The sequence below is a fragment of the Naegleria lovaniensis genome (assembly GCF_003324165.1).
Source record: "Naegleria lovaniensis strain ATCC 30569 chromosome Unknown tig001, whole genome shotgun sequence".
Classification (NCBI taxonomy): domain Eukaryota; phylum Heterolobosea; class Eutetramitea; order Acrasida; family Naegleriidae; genus Naegleria; species Naegleria lovaniensis.
In genome coordinates, this window is record NW_025407823.1 from 81,380 (window position 1) to 101,127 (window position 19,748).

Consider the following 19,748-nt stretch of genomic DNA (forward strand, 5'->3'; position numbering starts at 1 on the left):
TCTATTTGTGTTGTACTCTTGCTGAATTACAGGATAGAAAAGGTAATGTAAATCTTATTTATTCAACTATTAGACATGCGCACGTACACGCGGCGAAGAATAAATAATCCGTTTTACCAACCATCTTTCTGTTGATTTACAACAAACGCCACTTCCAAATGCCAAGATCAGGATACTTGAAATATGCTAATTTGAATTTCCAAGTGTAGAAGCATTTGGACATACCACCAAACACTGACCACGTAAACACCATACACTGTTATTTAAACACCCAATGATGAGGTTAAACGTTTCAATTGGAAGTCCATACCATACACAAAATTGTTCAGCATTAAATGGTATGTAATCCAAATGTTGAAGGTTTTGTAATTAATTGCATTCTAACATATTGTGACAAAGTATTCATATTGTTAAGAACAAGTGTTGCGAGGATCAAAATGTTCATTCTCTTCATCGAGTCATCATCATAGTGAGGATCGACACGAACAAATTTAATACTTGCATGTCAAGATTCACGGATATGGATCTGGACAGAGATCTCTCCGAGCCTGAACAAGTAATGGGCTTACCAATTATTGCGTGTGCATTTACCGTATACATTCGTGACTGAACAACAGTGGCATGACAAGAACAATTCATTTATCGAATTGACAGTCAAGAGGAAAAGAATATGATTACACAATCATGTGAATATTTAGAAAAGTATTCGAAACTGTTACGTGTTTTAAGTATTCATGGTGATGAATCAATGAATGTGGAGAGATGGGACGGACAAATAGTGTCTTTCCAAGATCGCTTTTCAGATGTGAAACAAATCACCAAGTGAAAGCAATTCCTCGCCCCAGAGCAAACACAAAACTCCAACTGTTTCAAGTTTTGGTAAAGCAAACAAGACCTTACATTCATTGAAAAATATGGACACCACTCGAGTCACAGATATAGAGCTCACCACTCCACTCATTCAAACACATTCCATACAAATCTGTCAGTCGAATACTGTTATTTCCTGAAAATGACCTCATTAATTCTTTTCCTCTCTTTGCGAATACTTGAACCACTCCTCTACTGCTGTCATGTGTATGGTTTCGATGATGACGGCTACAACTTCCTGCAATGATGTTCTTTGAAATTTGATCATAAATTACCACACATGGACTCAAATGTTCTGTTCTATAGGGTTCTAATTCAAACGATTGAAATTTTGTATATTCTCCATTCTTGGTATTTTCTCTCAAAATGACAACGTCATGATGTGGATAGCCTCTTGTAACCATTAATAGAGCATTCAAGGATGCAATTCCACTTGGGATCTGTATTTCACCATTCATGTTAAATCTTTGAATATACTCTCCTGCCATCTTGTTCCATCAAGAATCAATATGACAACCAACCTACCTGTTGTTGCATTCAATTGTTTGATTGAACAATCTCCAGAGTCACAAATAAAGAGGCTGTTTTCAGAATGTTGTGAATTTGAAAGAAATTTTTTTTGCAATGTCATTGCTCTTGGATGATTCACAACGTCACTCTTCCAAATGATCCATGAATTTACTACTTCTTGTGTATGTTGACAACCTTTGTTTCGTAAAACCAATTTCAAGTCATATTTAAATACTAATTTTTCATTGAACTCTGGATTATCTTCATCATTACAATCAAACATTACATGTGAATAATTAGAACCATGCAACTTTTTAGTATCATCCCGGTCACTGTGATCCAGAAAATCTTCTTCATCCAAACATAAATTCATCGGATATGCTCCTGGTGTTGTTATATAATTCTTTAAGAGTTTTGAATCCAAATCAAATACAAGAATTTGCTTTGTTGCACTACAATCACTCACGAGAATACAATGGCATTGATATGATATTGTGATATTACAAGGACGAACGTTGGAGATTGAATGATGATCTTCTTTTTTAAATGATGAACCAGAAGGAGAGCCATTTACCACGGTGAATAATGAACCCATATAATCAAAATTAGTTGAAAAGGACTTTCGGAAATACTTGGAGATGTGTTTGCTCATTTTCTGTTTGAATAATTGCATCAATAAATCATTTCTTGTGGTTTCCAGATCTTCAACGAGTTCTATTCGCACAAGGCTTGTTGATACATAATTTTCAGAATATTCCATCCTGGAAAATTGTTTCTCTATTTTTCTAATTTTACTTGCATTGTTTTTGCTTAAAGTATGCTTGTGTGGTCGTAGTGCTTGTTCATGATGATCATCATCATTCTCCGAAATTTTCATTACTTCCGTTGCTTCTTGTCTCTTCATTTTTTTGGGAAATTATTAAAAACATTACGTCTTTGGAAATTGACATACGGCCTGCGAATTTTAGCTGGTGTTAAACGCGCTAAATGTCACTCTTAATTTCGCAAAGATCTAAACTTCCTGACCAAAAAGCCGTTTCCTGTCACTATTAGTCTCCAATATAATCGTTCAACAACGCGCATTTGTCGTACGGTTAATGATTTCTGCAAATTCAGGAACCCCTCTCCACAAATTCCATTCAAATTCAATGCAATTAGAAGTACAACAAGTTAGCACTATCACAAACACCATTTGGAATAAATTTCCAATCATAGGTTTTATTCAACTACAACTTACTTCTTAAAAAAAGAGACACCATGTACTCCAAATCCTTATGAACCAGAGTTTACATTGGAACGTTTTGAATGACCTCTAAAGGTCAACAGATCAACAACATGCAACTGATCATGCAGGTTCTAGTGAATTGAGAATGGAGGAGGAGGCACAATTACAAGTGAAACGAGTGGAATCCAAGTGGTCAAATCGCGACATTTATTTCGAAACGTTGCGCAAAAAACATCCAACACATTAAAACAACAACCAAAAAGCGCACTATAGAAGAGTTGAAACCAAACAACCATAATAACCCCAAAAACAACGATACAACAAACAACACCGAACACGTTTTTCGGTCCACTCCAGCAGTGAGAACGGCAATCAATCAAATACTCGAAAAAACCATAATAGAAAAAAAAGGTCCAATAGATCCCGTTTATGGTCTAGCACAAGAGGAGATTGATGCTGTAAGAAATGCAGTTAGACAGGTGAAAAAAGATTTTCTTTCAACACCTTCCAATTTTTACTAAAACAAGCGGTCCGGCTTTTTTCGAAACTGATTGCGGCAAGTTCATCGATAATATTGTTGAACATGATACATCTCAGAACAGATCAACTGTGATGGCTCACTGCCTCCCAGTTTTGCTTTCATTTTTTGAACTCATTTCTCTGTATAGATGCCGTGTGTCTCCATAAATTTTGTTTAATTAAAGAAAGTTGTTTTTTTACTATGTTCCAATGAATTCACTTCAACAAAATCCGTCGTATTTTCACAGTGATTCGTAAAAACTTAAGGCCATTCAATAAGATCGCTGTCCCGTTCATGGATATCCCTTCAGAATCTTGCATGTCTTTATTGTGGAATGTATTGGTGTCGAGTTCAAGGAAATTCATTTCGTTCCATCTCAAAACACTACATAGTTTGGATCAAGTACAATGTGCCAAATGCATTACACTTGCATCGATGACCATTAGGAATCATTGGGATTAGTAACTGTGACACTTGCGAATACCTTGAAATATTCGATGACTCCTGCCCCTTACCTTAAAACCTCCAACCAAACAACAGTTGATATCATCGTTGTCTACCATTAACTAACGAGTGAAAATTGAACATAACAAAAAGGAAACGAACACAAAAGTCACCGAAACTCAGTATGCCCCTCGTTGAACGATCGACTCATTCTAACATGGAAAAATGTCAGATGTGGATTCAAAGAAGAAGAAGTGACATGATCTCTTCTTGCCTGCAATCAAAAAAGTAGCGACAGGATGCAACACCAAGAATTCTGTGTGTACTTTTTGAATGAAGAATGTGAACATTGATTCACCTTTCTTTCCATATTTAGTCCAAATAAAATTCTCGCCACGACAATTTTGACACCAGACTATCCTTATGAATGCTTGTTTTGGAAACTAACCATGGTATCAACAACACCTTTATGTACTCATGGATTGATTTAAGGACATGGTGTCAAAAGCTATAAATGACCATTCATAACACTCCAACTACAACATCAACAAGAAAAAAAACATCAAGATGAAAAAACTTTCTCTAATCTTGCTGTGTGCTCTTCTCCTCTTCGCAGCTGTCTACGTTGCAGGAGCTGACTCTTACAAGCCAGACCCTTACAAACCTCGTCCTAAAAAGTATTGTCGCAAAAAGTGCATCTTGCACAAGTATTTGCGTGGAAAATGTCTCAAACACAGAGTTGTAGGTCGTAAAAAGTATTGTGACAAGTATGCAATTGTTGGAAAGGGTCGTTGCAAAAAGTACAAAAAGTATTGGAAGTGTGACAAGTACAGCAAACCATACACTCGTTGTGTCAAACACAAGTACAAAAAGTATTGTGCCAAACATAGATCTTACAAAGTCTGTGATTCTTATGGAACTCGTAAATACTGTAAGAGACATGCTCATAAAAAGTATTGTGCCTACACTAAAAAGTACAAGAAGTGCACTGCTTGGGGTAAGAAGAAGATTTGTAAATGTTACAAGAAATACCCAATTAAGAAGTGTTACAAGAAGAAGAAGTGTGACAAGTATGTCGATTCCTATGCTCCAAGAAAATGCAGATATGTTCGTAAATGCCGTATCACTGGATACAAGAAGAAGTGTATCAAGAAGAAGACTCGTCATTACTGTAAACACTACAAGTACGGTACAAAATGTGTCAGACACAAGTACAAGAAGTATTGTGCCAAGTATGGATATAAGAAATATTGCAAGCATCACAAGTATGTGAAGAAGTGTTGTCTCCGCAAGAAGAAGAAGTATTGTTATCGTAAAAAGACCTATCCTGCCAAGTGTGTTCACAAAAAGTATTACAAGATTTGTAAAATAAGATCTGTTGGAAGAAGAGTGTGTACAAATTACAAATATACCAAGGGAAGAAAGATTTGTAAGAGACGTGCTCCTGGAAAGAGAATTTGTAAATTGAAGAAGAAGGTGTGTAAGAGAAGAAAGCCAAGAAAGGTCGACGTTTACAAATAATTGAGCAAAATCCATGGACTTTTTTACAACATCTTTCCAAGAAATGTAAATATTGAAAGATTGTTGCAAAATAAATACTCGTCCAACTTGTACAAAGTTTTCAAACTGTTGCTTCTCTTGATCGAGAGAAACAATGAGTTGTTGAAAAACCGTGATTCTTTATCCGACAACTGCTGTTATTTCAAAACTTGTTGTTAGAATTTTTTGGTTTTTTTAAAAAAAATATTCGCAACACATAAACCCCATCTGCCGAAATGACTATCGTGTTGGACAGACAACGCAAAAAAGGTATTTTGTCATTGATTGCCAAAGATCGGACCTGTTAAAATTGATTTCATTATTTACAATTATTTACTTGACTGTAATGATATTATTAGATTTGAGAACATTTGAACGGCACATTGCTCATCTTTATTCGGATAAATTACGAGTTCAACGATTGTGGAGATGTACTGTATGATAACACACATAATTTTTGAAATTTAACTCTTTCATCATCAAAATAATAATAATTATATTTTAACAATATCATAATAATAATTATTTGCTTTCAAAAATTAGTTATTTACAATTTGGTGTTAATAGTGACCATCATTTGCTTTTTTCTATTTTATTATTATTCCTATCATTACCATGCTAGTAGTGTTCCTCTTTCAAGAAATTCTTCACCAGGAGGAAAACATCACATCATGATGGAACAAGATCCAAATGATAACATTTCTTCACAAAATATTCAACCTGTTGAAAAAAACAAACTTGTTCATCATGACGATGATTCAACAAAACATCGATCGAATTACAATGAAAATTCAAACTATGTAAAATTTCATCCTTACAAGAGTGACAAGAGTGAAGCAGAAACAGATCCTGCAGCTTTGGAACAGCAACGAAAGAATAATATTGTATCAGCTGTTGGATTCTTTCTACTAGTTTTCTTTTTAATGGTACACTTTTTCACACAGCAAACACGTCATCTTGCCAATGATTATGTCTATGGATTGAACATGTCCTTGTATTTATTTCATATTCAATTTAATCCCAATACTTTGAAATTAATCAAATTATCTCCTTCTTCACATGCTGCTTCCCATGCAGCTGTTTCTACCGTCAAGACTAGTCAAGACATGAATCAAGAGTCGACCACAGCATCAACCATGAAGAGTGGTACTGCTGACATGTCTCACAAGGATGAAGAAGATTCAACTCAAGAAACACCTTCATCCATCAAGACGTTAAGTTTTTATTCTCAGGGAGGAGATGATGATTTGAATGACATTGATGTCAAGCGATTGAATGCATTCATTGATGAAAATAGAAAACAAAGCAGTAGTGGAGGATTTCCATCTGGAAAGATGATTCTTCCACCACATTTGCAGGTATGTTTGTGAAATGTATTGCAATTTTCATCGATGTATCTTATGGTTGCAGAGACCTGAAAATTTGGAACGAGAAATTGAAATACAAGAAAGTTTAGAACGAAAACAGGAACAAGACATGAGTCTTGCAGTGAAAGAATTGGAACAACGAGCTGCAGAGAGTGGTTATGGAATGCCAATGAAGCCTCAAAATGACATGGATGTGATACCTGTGGAGGGAGGAAAGGCATTACAACATTCTCAACGTTTACATCATTTGTATTTTCATAGAGAACGAGATGATGACGAGGAAGAGAGTATTCAAGAAAAAAAGAATAAGTGAATGTAGAGTGGTATGTGTTTGGTCCTTCCCAGCACAATGGTCTCAAGTTTTGAGAAAGTCGTTGTCAAGGTATCAGTTTCGTCTTCATGGCCATGATAACTATCAAAGGTTTTTTTAAGGTTGCATTTCCAAGAATTTGTGGAAAATGATCTGCTACATGTTGTCCAGCTCCAATAATTTGATTGGTTCATAATCGAGGAATGTGACATCCAATGTCTGATTTTTCCTATCGAGTGACATTGCCATTTATTTTGCCTATGCAAACATGAGAATTGTGCCCAAACGAAAAAATGAAACGAAAGCGTTCTCTGCATCACAATAACAACGATCCATTGGAAACCAATTCAAAAAAATTATCATCCGACATCTCAACGGATGTTGCAGTAAAGATTATTTTAATTGATTTTCATCTAGTACTCCCTCATCCTCCTCATTCCTAACTCTTGATATTTCCGAAAGGTTTGAATTTATGAGAAGAAAATTTGTAAATCAATCCAAAGGATTTGTCAAATGGTTGAAGGCAAAGGAGGAATGGTTGTTAGAACAGGAGAAATGGTTGCGGAAACATCTGGATGAAACACCGGAAATGAAAATTGAATTCTTGTACGATCGAGACTGTCTAGTACACTGGATTGTAGGATCCATTGTTTGGAATATATTTCAAGACTTGATATTTTTGTTTCTTGATGAGCCTCAGTACGGAAATTTTGAAAGGCCTCCAAAATTCAACAGTTTTCACTTTTAACAGGCTCATCAAGAAACAAAAATATCAAGTCTCCCAACAGCATTTCGTGATAACACGGAATTTATTTTGGAGTTACTGAACACGTCAAAGATTAGCATTACGGATGGAAAAATTCAACAAGACATGATTGACACATGCACTCCCGAACCATATTATTGGTTACGAAAAGAAGATCGTCATGCATTATCATTAGAATTCAAAATGTACATTTATCAACAATTGTTTTTAAAAGATGGAGAGGTAACTGATAGGGACGAGGAAGTTGTGAAATCCATATTTCAAATGCTTCTTCAATTACCAGATGACTATTATAGAGCACACTTGAATTATTCACGCCGTCTGCCATTACAAGGAATATTTCAAGACTCACTGAACGCCAGATTTTATCACAATACCGCTCTCACAAAAGATCAAGCATTTGGAAAGATTGTGCGACAAGTATGGACACGGATGTACATGGATTATGAAAAAGTATGGTTGGAGGATAAGGAACTCGCTTCAAAACGCGAAGATTTTCAACACATCTCTCTGATGATTTCACAAACGAAAGAGAGTTTTTATTGGATGCAGTTCGATACAATTATGTAGAGGAGCTACGGTTTAACAGAACACCATTAAGCCAAGATGCAAACTTTATTTTGGAATGTGTGAAATTATCACCATCAGTTTTTCGTGATCCGTGCATTGCTTTGGACCCTAGGAAAATGAATTATGAAAATATATCAGAGCATGTAAAGCGTTGGGGTATAATTACGACTGATTTCATGGATGGTGTATTCAAATTTTTTGGTCGAGACTTTTTCAACAACAAGTTTAAACGTGAAGTTTTAATGTTGCTTCGTACTTGGAACCATCAGAGATTGGAATTTGAATATTTAGGATGTCACATTCCTGCTTCTCGATTGTTGAAAGCACCAATCAAATTATTGGAGCTGGAATGTGATGAAGATGTATCATATCCTGTCAAATCTAGGCTTGATGCTTACACCAAGTGGAAGAAATATTTATTCGGAAATGCAAGCTGGAAAATTTTTGTAAATCCTGACAGTTATGAATCCAGTGACGACGAGGCTGGCTACTATGATGACGACGCCTTTTGTCATGATGAGTATGACGATGACGACATTGGTCTCGATGATTATGACGAAGAAGACGATAACTTTTCCGAAGAATCGACAATGTTAAAATGTAAAGATACAGACACAACAATTATTTTTTTAAAAAAAAATTGAAATGGTGAATGCTATTGGTGGCGTATTGATCGAATGTGATCCGGCAATCAAGCAATTTATTTTGTTTTTGAATAAAAAGCATGGAAATAGTAAGTAAGAAGACGATGATTGGAATTAAGACTCATGTCCGAACTGTCCTTTTTGAAATGATTCCGTTATTCAATGATTAAAATTTATGCTCGGATGATGACTCACAAAATATTATAAAAACATTCCATCATGAATTTCAATCATCATTATATAGGAATTGTATTATTTGATCTTGATGAGACTCACATCTTTGTTGAAGAAAATCAAACCGAACTCATACAACAAGAATTAGACAAACTTATTGAAGAAAACGCATACACTTGTAATCAACAAAAGTAACAACGGATTAATCTTGCCAATCTGTTTGAAACACATTTATTCACAAAAACCATCATCATGATTCCGAGTTCGCTTCCACTTGAACCGATTTCTAAAAAGACTTTCATGTCATGTGTTTGACCATTGAAGAAGAAATGACACAATGGGTCATGTTGGACATCACACGAGAGAGAGATATGAAACCATCCCGCTCTCACAAAAAGGAGTTGTAAATTGTTCTTCCAATAAACCCTTACATCAACATGTCAGGTGTCTTTAAAAAAAACATCAAAATCTTCTTCTTTCTCACTAGTAATTGTACTTTTTAATACAACAAGGGAGTTTCTTTCAACCCGACGTGAATATTGATACAACAAAAAATCAACACCCGTGGTTATTGCAAATTTATTCGGAATACTATTGGAAGAGCAATTGAATACGCTACAACAAGTCTCATTCTCAACGTGTTCTTGCATCTCTTCATATCCATCTTCATCAACTCATTCGTTTTCGAATTTTAGAAAATTTCTAAATTAAGTGTTGACGTCACATAAACATTTCCAATGTCCCACTCACCTCCTCCTTCCTATGATGTTGCGGCTTCCTCTCCAACTTCTCAATCCAATCGACTTTCGACTACTTTGACGCCTCAAGACATTCAACCAACGATCAGTGGTATGCCTTCCATAACTCCTTTGGGTCTATCTCCATCTTATGCTCCAGCAATCATGACAGGAGTGCCAAATGTCATTGAAATGGCTGCCATGACTTTGGGACAAACATGTTCCACTCCTGGTTCTGTCTCTTCGAATCGAAATTCAATGGTCGTGCCTCCTCCTTTGGTGCCATCGACACTTTCGACAACTTCGACGCCTTCTTCGAATCGAAATTCTGTCGTCATCCCTCCTCCATCGACATCTGTAGTAGTGACACCCTCATCGAATCGAAATTCTGTTGTCATTCCAACATCATCGTCACCTCCTTCGAATAATAGACATTCATGGCAAATTGCTGGAGATGCATTGGAACCTTTGAGAGCTCATTCACCACGAGAGGATGTCAGAAGTCATTTATCTTCGAATAGAAATTCAGTGGCATTGCCAACACCTCCAATCGAAGAAAAAGTGAAACCACCATCCTATTCTCAATCGCATTTCGATGACACCTCTGCAACTGCTACAAAAAATATTTATCAAGCTGCTACAGGTTCGACCACAAATTCAGATCGACAACAGCCCATTATTTCGAATAGTGACCTTAAAACAGACTTTTCACCTCCACCTGCTGTGACACCCATTCCAAATTTTCATTTTGTGAATTCTCCAGCAATGAATAATAATCAAAACACACTTCCTGAACAAATTCCTGACAAGCTGGCAAATTCTACCTCTCCCAGAAAAATTCAAGACAAATCAACGTTATCAAAAACCATTTGGGGTTGCTGTGGACTTTTCTGCATTTCTCCAATGCTTTGCTTATTGTGTTGTTTTTCAGTTATTGAATTAATTGCCATTATTGTGTTTCAGTATATTTCAACACACAATTTAGATCCAACCTCCACTTCAGAAGATTCATCCATATTTTCAATGGTTCTCGTCGCACAAATTGCCACATTTGCTGCTGTGATTTTGTGTTGTGTGGCTTCGTCATTGATGGCAACTTCTGCCATGTGTGACAATTCCTTGTCGAGAGTGGAAACTAAGAATCGATTTGTGATTGCCATGATCACTGTCATCATTGGAATTATATTCATCATGTTGTTAATGCTGAGAGGTGGACTTGAAGGTTATACTACCAAAGTTTTGATTGAAAGAATTCAGCCTGGATTCACAAATTACATGAGTGCGCTGACGACTCAATTCAATTTTATTCCTTCAGCGTTGGTTGTGCTCATGTTTGCATTGTGTGTGTTGACAGTCGCCGTTTGTGGACTAGTGGGATTTTGTTGTGTGTGTTGGTTCTGTTGCTGTTCGACCAATTTATTTATCAAGCAATTAAGGCAAGATAAGAAACAAAAGATGGAGACTCCTTAAAAAAGAATAAATGTTATTATTCTCTCTATATTACAATTGAGTAGAGTATTTAACAATGTCGTCAGCTGTTATCCTATCAGAGGTTATCAAAATGTCATTTCAAAAGTGAAGGATTCATGTCACACAAGTTTCTGAAATTACTGAGGGAGGTGAAAATTTTGCAACCAAACATGACATCCATATCATGTCCAAATTTTCGTTTTGAAACCTTGTCTGTTCGCATTCCATAAGATTTTGGAAATGGCTTTTCGACATTAATATAACCATCTTCCGTTTTTTTCTGTTGGAAAATAAATTCAACTTGTTCTCCCAAATGAGGAGGTAAGACTTGCAAAATTTCACTCTTCAATCTCTCATGCAGTCCGGATATGTGTGAAAAACCTCCAACCACGATAATTCGTCTCAATATTCGATTTCTCATCTCCTCATCTTTCATATTCACAATCTTGTTAAAAAATGGGATTAAATTGTATATAATTTCTTCGAAATATTCTTCTGCCAATTCCACTCGATATATTCCATCAATATCCGAGCGAAAATAATAACTTCCTAAATTGTACTCCTCAACTTGTTGAACAAATTCTGAATACTTGACAGCATTTTCTTCTCTTGAAAATGGAGGTAAGACACACAACTCTAAAAAAGAGCGAGCATATGAATAATAGGTATAGGATGACATCTCAGTAATGATGGACTTGATGGATTGTCTTTGATTGATAAAAGTACTTAATTGCGTTTGATGCTCTCCTTCATATACAGGAACACATTTCACACCAGAAACTCCAAAATCTAAAACAATACAATTTGGCTCTAAATAATGTAAAGACAATGCTTGTGCTGAATCAATAATGCACACAGCAGGAATACCAATACCAAACTAAGTTGTTTCAAAGTATGACATTGAGCTCAACGAACATGTTCACTATTGTACTCACCAACACTTGCTTAATACGACGTTTGTGTCTCTCATTCCAAGTCATTGGTACACACAACAGCAATGGATGTTCAGATAAAGCCACTCCTAAATCATCCCAATACAATTGCTTAATAAATGTGATAAAATTCGCCTCATGTGAAACAATTCCATTATTCGACAGGAGCGGAGCTGATTTGCAATAGTCATACTCAATTTTTGCTCGTCGTCCTGTCAGAATATCTTTCAATCCGTAACCATCGAGAGAAAAATGTGGATGAATGGGTTTGCCACATAACATCCTACTTGACGAAAACGTGTGGTCATTGGCCATGCCATATCGATACGAGTGTGTTCCTATGGAAACCATGACAGGACAAAAATACCGTTCCATATTCGCCCGACTGACAAAGGCATGATACCAATCGTGAAAATGCATGGTCGAATTTCCGTTAAGAATCTCTTGCAAGAACATGATCTTGGAATTTTCTTGCAATGTTTTTTCAGCCACTTTTTCAGACCAGCCATAACGTATCGAGTTCCATGTTGCATCATACCGTTGCTTCCACATGATAGAATTTCTTGCATAGCAGTTAATATTTCGGTTCACACAAAGGATTCCTCTACACAAGTCAGCAGTTGGAAGATAGTTAAAAATGATTGAAAACACTTCCTCAGGAATTAGTTGTTCCATGGTGCTCAGGCGGCAACTTGGGTTGGAAGATAATGAATGTGACACTTGAGTATGCAATTCTAGTGCTTGAATATATTTGCATGTAGCCTCCTTGACATTTCCTTGTAGCTCTAACTCATAACTCTTATCCATAAGGTGTTTCACTGTTAAAAAGCATTCATTGTCACATAATGGCACTCGATAAATACTTTCAGAGTCAATTCGTTGAAAAATTATTTCTGTTCTCAAGATATACTTTGTCTCATTGTTAACCATTTCACCAGAATGCCATAAATCATGGTTGAAAATTGCCACAGTACCTTTCGTTGGCATAACATGACCGATTTTCAAAAATGTCACAGTAATATCGTTGGTGTCGAGATTTTTCAACAGTTGCACCTTTTTAAAAAGACTTGGTCCATAGCTCGAATTATTCAAATAAATCAATACCGTGAAAATGCTCTTTTCATTTTCATCTGCAACAAATTGCGCATCCATATGTGGCTTGAAGAATGTCTGATCTGAATACTTGCTAAATCTCATACATTCATTCAAGCGAACTGGTAACCACCTGCCGTTATTATTGAAACCATAAGGTTTAACTTTTTCAATGTCTGATACTTTGAAGAATGGACTTGTCATTGTGTTATGTCATATCCCATTCAAAAAGATGGTATCAATAACGACTTGACTTACATGATTCGTTTCCATATTAAATTTGCCAATTTTTTGCTCTTCACAAGAACTCGCTGACTATTTCTATATTCCTTCACATATTCATCATCAATATCTTGATAACCAATTTGTTCCGTACTTTCAATTAATTCATGACATTCTTCGGGATACAAGATTGAACTGATTGTAAAACAACGATCATGGTTCTCAACAATTCTATCGAGTTGATAATTTTCATTTGTTGGAGTTTGATAATCATTTGGATCATTCTTTGTATGATCGGTAATAGTATCTGAAAGTAAATGAACAATTTTCAACGATGAGGAGGATGATTCAATACTCTGTCCAGGAATCAAAATATCCAATCTTTCCCTCGTTTTGTTTGAATACTGTTCCGAGCTATTTGGTAATTCTTCTGATACGTTCTCGTTCTGCTCAGAAGATAATAAAAAGCTAGGCGTGTGCTCTTCCGTATGATTAATATCCCAATCGACAATGAATTGTTTCATTTGGTGCATTTTTAATTTTGAAGAAACTGTTTCAATCAAACATTTTGTAAGTGTGAAAAGAAATAAACCGGACGCGAACACTAAAAAAATGTCAATACTTTCAAACACTGAATGTCACAATTCTCAGCGAGATTCATGTTTTCAAGAATTGGCCGATGATATTATTTATTCAATTCTAGAATTTTCAGAATCCCTATTTATTCTTCGGGTGTGTATGAGAATATCAAAACAATGGTTAAGGAAGGCTTTGGAAATTCCACTCTCATACAAATTTTATGGGACAACAATGGTGGATCATTGTTATCAAAGTTATGAGAAGTCAATTTCAAACACCATCAACAGAAGCAATATTATCATGATGAGCACCGAATCCACGAACACGGTTGGAAAAATTTTGGAGAACATGACCGAGCTGAGCTTTGTCGGTGTGGATATGAATACTCTGAGTGAAAATAATGTGATCCATATGATCACTCAATTGAAATTTAGGAAGAAATTGAAAAAACTAGAAATTTCACAATGTTCATTGTTGTCACATAATGTGAAAAGATTGTTGTCCTGCGAAAATTTGCAAAATTTGGAGAATTTGGTGCTCACAAAAACTGAGCTTAAAAGTGAAGCCGTTGAGTATATTTGTAAGAGTACCTTGTTGAAGAGATTACAATCGTTGAACCTTTCTTCGAATGACATTACAGATGTAGATATGAAAATGATTTCCGAGAGTGAAACTTTATGCAATGTGACACAGTTAAACCTTTCACATACAAAAATTCAGCATTCCGGTATAATAGCACTCATGAACAGTCCCTTCATCACTCAATTGTCAACCTTACATTTGGGATATTTAAAATTTCAATCAAATGAACTTCAAACCATTGTATCCAACCCTCGTTGTAACCATTTACGTAGCATCCATCTACAGTGTAATAGTATTCGCACGGAAGGCGCAAGAATACTGGCACGAAGTGAATTTGTGTACAATATCACACAATTGGATTTGGGTCACAACAAAATTCAAAACGATGGTGTCAATTATATTGTTACCAGTACTAACTTGAAGAATTTAAAGGAATCGAAGATTATTCCTTGGAAATAACAAATTGGGAAATGCAGGAGTTTTAATATTGTGTAACAGTGCTCAGGAATGGATGGCTCGACAATTGCATGAATTAAGTATTATTGACAATAACATTGATGAAAAACACGTGAAATTGGCACGTCAGAGTTTTGCACAATTGCATTACTTTCATTCCCAACAATAGTCTGTGAAACGATCAAATCCAAAGAAATACAGCATGTACAAACCAAGTGTAAAGTAGTCATACGATGATGACATGGTTAACTTAACATACACCTCTTTGTGTGTTCAAATGTCATTCTACTTCTCTTTTTTGAACTCAAATAGAAATTTGGCTTGGCAAATCGAACAAACTTCCAAAAAAATGTCCCGATTGATTTCCATCATCAAATCATTCCTTGTTTCTATTCCGTGCTTCAGCGGATGGGCCAATGTAAATACACAATCATTAACGGCATCATACCTTTCCTCAAAATCATATAGTAAGATTCCGAGAATTTTTTGGACGTTACTATTCTTCTCGTTGATTGTCATGAACGTGTTGTTGGTTGGATTGTTTTTGAATTTGGAGACTTCCGGCATATTATATTATAAGGCTTATGATTGTAAGAGAAATACAGATCGGAGTGATGATGTTATATTGATTAATCAGGGATCCGATTATTACTACAATCTCAATGTAACGTTATCAAACGACAAGACTGTGTTGCTCCAGAGCGTCATTTGGAAGGAATTTTGTAAATCCTCTTCGGAGGCGAGTGCTAAAAGTTGTCTGCGTGAACATGTTGGAGATGGTGATATGGACGATGATTTCACGTGTTTTGCCATTGAGAGCAATGTGGATAGAGTCTTTGCCGAGAAGAAGCAAACTGTTGATGGCAAAATGGAAATTCAAATTAGAACTGAATTGTGGAGCGCATTTACTTCAGAACTTGCATGGATTATTCCATTGGGAATTGCGTTTGTTGCGTTTTGCGTTGTGTGTTATGTGGTTTATGGGTTTAAATACTTGGATGGTAGATCTAGATTTTCAATTGATCGATTTTTCAAACAAGTTTTTCCAGATCCTTTCAGATTGAATGGAGAAATTTCAACCTACAGATTGGAAGAGAGTCCAAATTTACAAGTGGTCTTGCAAGATGCTACCGAACGTCACAAGGAGGTATTCCTACATTTGGACAAGCGTTCCATGGCTGAACATCGTAGTGCAGAACAACAAGAAGAGTCATCCACTCAAATGCAAGAAATGGCTCTCGATCTTCCCAATGCATACGATCATTCGGGCAAGGAACATCCTGTATTTATTTTATTAAGAAGCACTGCCATTCAAGAACACGAAACATTATTGTACTATGAGCGTACTTCAACTGATCATATGAAAAAGGCGAAACAGACTACTCTTCGTAATTTGAAAATTTGGTGGTTCCTTACTATAGCCATGTGTGTGTTTCTGCTCGTTGTCTCCTTAATTTTCCTTTTTGCTTTACAAAGAATACTTTTAGCTGTATTTTTCTGGGAGATTGGAATCATTGCGGGTGTATATTTAATTCATGCCACCCTCACCACAACGATTCCAATTTATAACGGATTGCATTACATGATCACGAGCAGTCGTGTGGTTATTATTGAATTGTGGACCTTTGGTTTAGGCTATCGTATTTATTGGATTCCTCATGACAAAATTTCCAGTGTTTGGTATGGCTCGATTGAGACAGATTTTCCAACTAATCGTGTCACACTTGAAGATCAAAAGGAAGGAAAATTGTTAGCAGATATCATGACTGCAAAGGAACAGTCTGTGGAAGGAGTTCTCCTCGAGTACTCGACAGACGTCAAGACAGTGATTGACTTGATTGAGGAACAAAAACAAACTCATAGGGCACAGTTTAGCATTGAATGAGAGAAGCTCGTTTCCCAAATATCAATCACTCTTTCAAAAAACTCTATTGTGCTACAATGATAGTCCTTTCTCCTCAGTTATTGACACAACAATCCACCTCTAGATTTATTTATAACAACCTAATAACAATTTTTAATTTAATAATTCACTAATAGAAATGGATGTTCTGACTTTTCTTGGAGCTGATAAGATGGCACTCGTAGAAGCAGTCATGACCGTTGGAAGAGTTGAACAACAATTGAGACGAACGACCTGTTCAACCATTCGGTGCACAGTCGTTGGACTAGTGGCTGGCAACTTGGATGATTTCATGTGGTATGATTTTTCAACTCGATACGATGTCTTGGAGCTTGGGAAATGAAGCGAAGTACTCGTTACCTTGCTAGGAATGGTGGTTCGAGAACTCATTGGAGACGGTCGTGAGTGAGGTGGGATTGAGCTACATGAAAATACTTGTTTGATGATGGGCAATTGAGAAGAACAAGAGTCTACCGCCTTACTCTCAGGTGACATGTAGTAATGATATGCAGAGGAATTTTGTCGTATACCACTACAGCATGTTTCACATGTTTGGATTGTATTCATGACATTGGTATTGGTCAATGAGGAATTAAGGAAATTGAGAGAACTATTATTCGTACACTGTTCTTTAGAACAACCTCCTGCTTGAGATACTGCCGAATGATTTGCAATATTCAAATGTAAGGTATTATTGAAAGGTGTGGAGATGGATGGTTTCATCATGCCCATATATTTGCTTGGCCGAAACGTAAGCCCTCGGAACGTTTGAGAAGCCATAAACTCTCGATCCTTCTTTCGTTTCGACTCTTGAGCACGTGGATCAATGGAATGAAAGATGAACTGTTTTTGTTGGGTTGGACTGGAATTATATGATTGTCGATGATCTGTTGTATGGCCATTCAATGCATTGGTGAATGATGACGAGTGAAGAGGATTACTTGGAGGAGGACAGTATCTGATCGTGGATTCAATCGACATGGAAGAGGTGCTTGAGATGGTGGTACAGGAGGAGTTTGTACTCATTGTTGGTAGTGTTCAAAATTTCGGATCGAGGCTTTTTTTTTCAATCTTTTCTGAAAACGGAACCGTTTTATTCTGATCAGCTCATTTCAGGCAAGTTCTACAATGAAAACTCATCTAAGGCTCAAAAAAAGTTCCATATACCTTAATCTCGTAGGTTACACCGAAAGGGAAGTTACAGTCCGAACTCAAGAATCTTTTCAACCAAATTTCAGCGGGAGCGCAAAAATTTTTCCTGTACTGGAACTTATCCAGTACATGGTCATCACCTCAGCCAACCCAGTCAAACCTGCCAGCTCCGAAGTACATGCGCTTTTGGAGTTAGCAAGCGTATTTAAACGTTCTGGCCACAATGCCAAAGTTTTTTCAACAAACAATTTCAAAAAAGAGTTCAAACACATTCCAAATGAGCAATACCAACGCAAAATTCTTCAAGACCCTAAACAATGGAAGAACCATGCCATTGTTAGGCATTGGTACATGGCTTTCCAAGTATGTAGAGTTTTTCATGAAGTGCATTGTGTTGCATGAAAAATTTCATGACATGCTTTTCCCGTGATGCATTTGTTTGTTGTCAATTTTTATACTTTCATTAAGACCTGGAGAGATTGAACATTCCATTCGGATTGCTCTCGAAAATGGTAAGTGTCAAAAATTCAAGACCTCTCATTTGTGTTAATGTTTTTCATACTCTTGCAATGATCATGTCCCTAACCGTATCTATAGGTTATCGTCATATTGATTCGGCAGCCATTTATCGCAACGAGAAGGAAATTGGTCAAGTGCTCACTGCTCTCATTCATGAAGAAAAGAAAGTGAAAAGAGAAGAATTGTTTGTGACATCCAAATTGTGGAATACTTTTCATGCTAAAGAACATGTGAGAAACGCGTGTCTTCAAACCCTTCAAAATCTGAATTTGGACTATCTTGACATGTATCTCATTCATTGGCCATTGGCATTTGCTTATGCAGGAGACGATCTTCATAAGGAAGGAGTTCCTTTACCACGGGATGAACAAGGAATGATTAGAATGCAACCTGTTTCATTGAGAGAAACATGGGAAGAGATGGAAAAACTTGTTCAAGAGGGATTGGTGAAGGTAAGTCTTATTTTTTGAACATGACAAGACAAATGCATGTTGATTGGTAACGGGAATGTCACTACTCATAGTCCATTGGAGTTTCTAATTTTGATCTTGGACTTATTTATGAGATCTTGTCTTTTGCCAAGATAAAACCAGCATGCAATCAAGGTTTGTATTTCCAGTTTTTCTGAAAATAGAGTCGAGAATGTATTATACAAATTATTGTAAAATGCATTTGACCATTGACAGTGGAATGTCATCCTTTCCTAGCACAAAATCATTTATTGAAAGGCTTAAAAGACATTGCTCTTGTAGCCTATAGTCCATTAGGACACATGCATGAAGGTTCTCCAGTCCATCATTCCAAAATTATCGAAATTGCAGAGAAACATCTCAAAACTCCTGCACAAATTTTACTTCGTTGGAATATTCAGAGAGGATGTGTGGTCATTCCAAAATCCATTCGTGAACAACGAATTATTGAGAATGGTCAAGTGTTTGATTTTGAATTGGACAATGATGAGATGGAAGCTATTAACGCGTTGCAAAATGAAAAAACTATGCGCACGTGTGATCCATTCCATTTGTTCGGAGTTCCATTGTTTGGAAATTAAATGTTCGTTCGTTCTTTCCTAGAAATACTTCACATCCTTTCTGCCAAATCGAAATTAAACCTCTTCAGTCATTAAACATTTCAACATAAAAAAGTTTATATAAAACACACACAT

At 36.3% G+C, this 19,748-nt stretch overlaps 10 protein-coding genes across 10 annotated transcripts; 7 read left to right on the plus strand and 3 right to left on the minus strand.

The window, feature by feature from the left end:
* Window positions 1-902: 902 nt before the first annotated feature.
* Window positions 903-2,284, minus strand: C9374_003581 (uncharacterized protein; the record flags this gene model as incomplete). Its single annotated transcript, XM_044693125.1, has 2 exons — window positions 903-1,351; window positions 1,396-2,284. The coding sequence occupies 2 exons, from the start codon at window positions 2,282-2,284 to the stop codon at window positions 903-905; spliced, it is 1,338 nt and encodes a 445-aa protein (XP_044555711.1).
* Window positions 2,285-4,136: 1,852 nt separating this feature from the next.
* C9374_003582 (uncharacterized protein) lies at window positions 4,137-5,090 on the plus strand (the record flags this gene model as incomplete). Its single annotated transcript, XM_044693126.1, has 1 exon — window positions 4,137-5,090. The coding sequence occupies one exon, from the start codon at window positions 4,137-4,139 to the stop codon at window positions 5,088-5,090; it is 954 nt and encodes a 317-aa protein (XP_044555712.1).
* A 254-nt stretch (window positions 5,091-5,344) lies between these two features.
* C9374_003583 (uncharacterized protein) lies at window positions 5,345-6,788 on the plus strand (the record flags this gene model as incomplete). The annotated part of the gene is made up of 4 exons (XM_044693127.1): window positions 5,345-5,378; window positions 5,468-5,539; window positions 5,652-6,466; window positions 6,519-6,788. 4 exons carry the CDS (start codon window positions 5,345-5,347, stop codon window positions 6,786-6,788), a joined length of 1,191 nt encoding a protein of 396 aa, XP_044555713.1.
* Window positions 6,789-7,656: 868 nt separating this feature from the next.
* On the plus strand, window positions 7,657-8,765 carry C9374_003584 (uncharacterized protein; the record flags this gene model as incomplete). The annotated part of the gene is made up of 2 exons (XM_044693128.1): window positions 7,657-7,985; window positions 8,084-8,765. The coding sequence occupies 2 exons, from the start codon at window positions 7,657-7,659 to the stop codon at window positions 8,763-8,765; spliced, it is 1,011 nt and encodes a 336-aa protein (XP_044555714.1).
* Window positions 8,766-9,676: 911 nt separating this feature from the next.
* On the plus strand, window positions 9,677-11,146 carry C9374_003585 (uncharacterized protein; the record flags this gene model as incomplete). Its single annotated transcript, XM_044693129.1, has 1 exon — window positions 9,677-11,146. The coding sequence occupies one exon, from the start codon at window positions 9,677-9,679 to the stop codon at window positions 11,144-11,146; it is 1,470 nt and encodes a 489-aa protein (XP_044555715.1).
* A 94-nt stretch (window positions 11,147-11,240) lies between these two features.
* On the minus strand, window positions 11,241-13,925 carry C9374_003586 (uncharacterized protein; the record flags this gene model as incomplete). Its single annotated transcript, XM_044693130.1, has 3 exons — window positions 11,241-12,023; window positions 12,082-13,366; window positions 13,429-13,925. The coding sequence occupies 3 exons, from the start codon at window positions 13,923-13,925 to the stop codon at window positions 11,241-11,243; spliced, it is 2,565 nt and encodes an 854-aa protein (XP_044555716.1).
* A 79-nt stretch (window positions 13,926-14,004) lies between these two features.
* C9374_003587 (uncharacterized protein) lies at window positions 14,005-15,012 on the plus strand (the record flags this gene model as incomplete). Its single annotated transcript, XM_044693131.1, has 1 exon — window positions 14,005-15,012. One exon carries the CDS (start codon window positions 14,005-14,007, stop codon window positions 15,010-15,012), a length of 1,008 nt encoding a protein of 335 aa, XP_044555717.1.
* A 346-nt stretch (window positions 15,013-15,358) lies between these two features.
* On the plus strand, window positions 15,359-16,894 carry C9374_003588 (uncharacterized protein; the record flags this gene model as incomplete). The annotated part of the gene is made up of 1 exon (XM_044693132.1): window positions 15,359-16,894. One exon carries the CDS (start codon window positions 15,359-15,361, stop codon window positions 16,892-16,894), a length of 1,536 nt encoding a protein of 511 aa, XP_044555718.1.
* Window positions 16,895-17,026: 132 nt separating this feature from the next.
* On the minus strand, window positions 17,027-17,938 carry C9374_003589 (uncharacterized protein; the record flags this gene model as incomplete). Its single annotated transcript, XM_044693133.1, has 1 exon — window positions 17,027-17,938. The coding sequence occupies one exon, from the start codon at window positions 17,936-17,938 to the stop codon at window positions 17,027-17,029; it is 912 nt and encodes a 303-aa protein (XP_044555719.1).
* A 403-nt stretch (window positions 17,939-18,341) lies between these two features.
* Window positions 18,342-19,634, plus strand: C9374_003590 (uncharacterized protein; the record flags this gene model as incomplete). The annotated part of the gene is made up of 5 exons (XM_044693135.1): window positions 18,342-18,427; window positions 18,533-18,576; window positions 18,662-19,035; window positions 19,107-19,188; window positions 19,270-19,634. The coding sequence occupies 5 exons, from the start codon at window positions 18,342-18,344 to the stop codon at window positions 19,632-19,634; spliced, it is 951 nt and encodes a 316-aa protein (XP_044555720.1).
* Window positions 19,635-19,748: the final 114 nt, after the last annotated feature.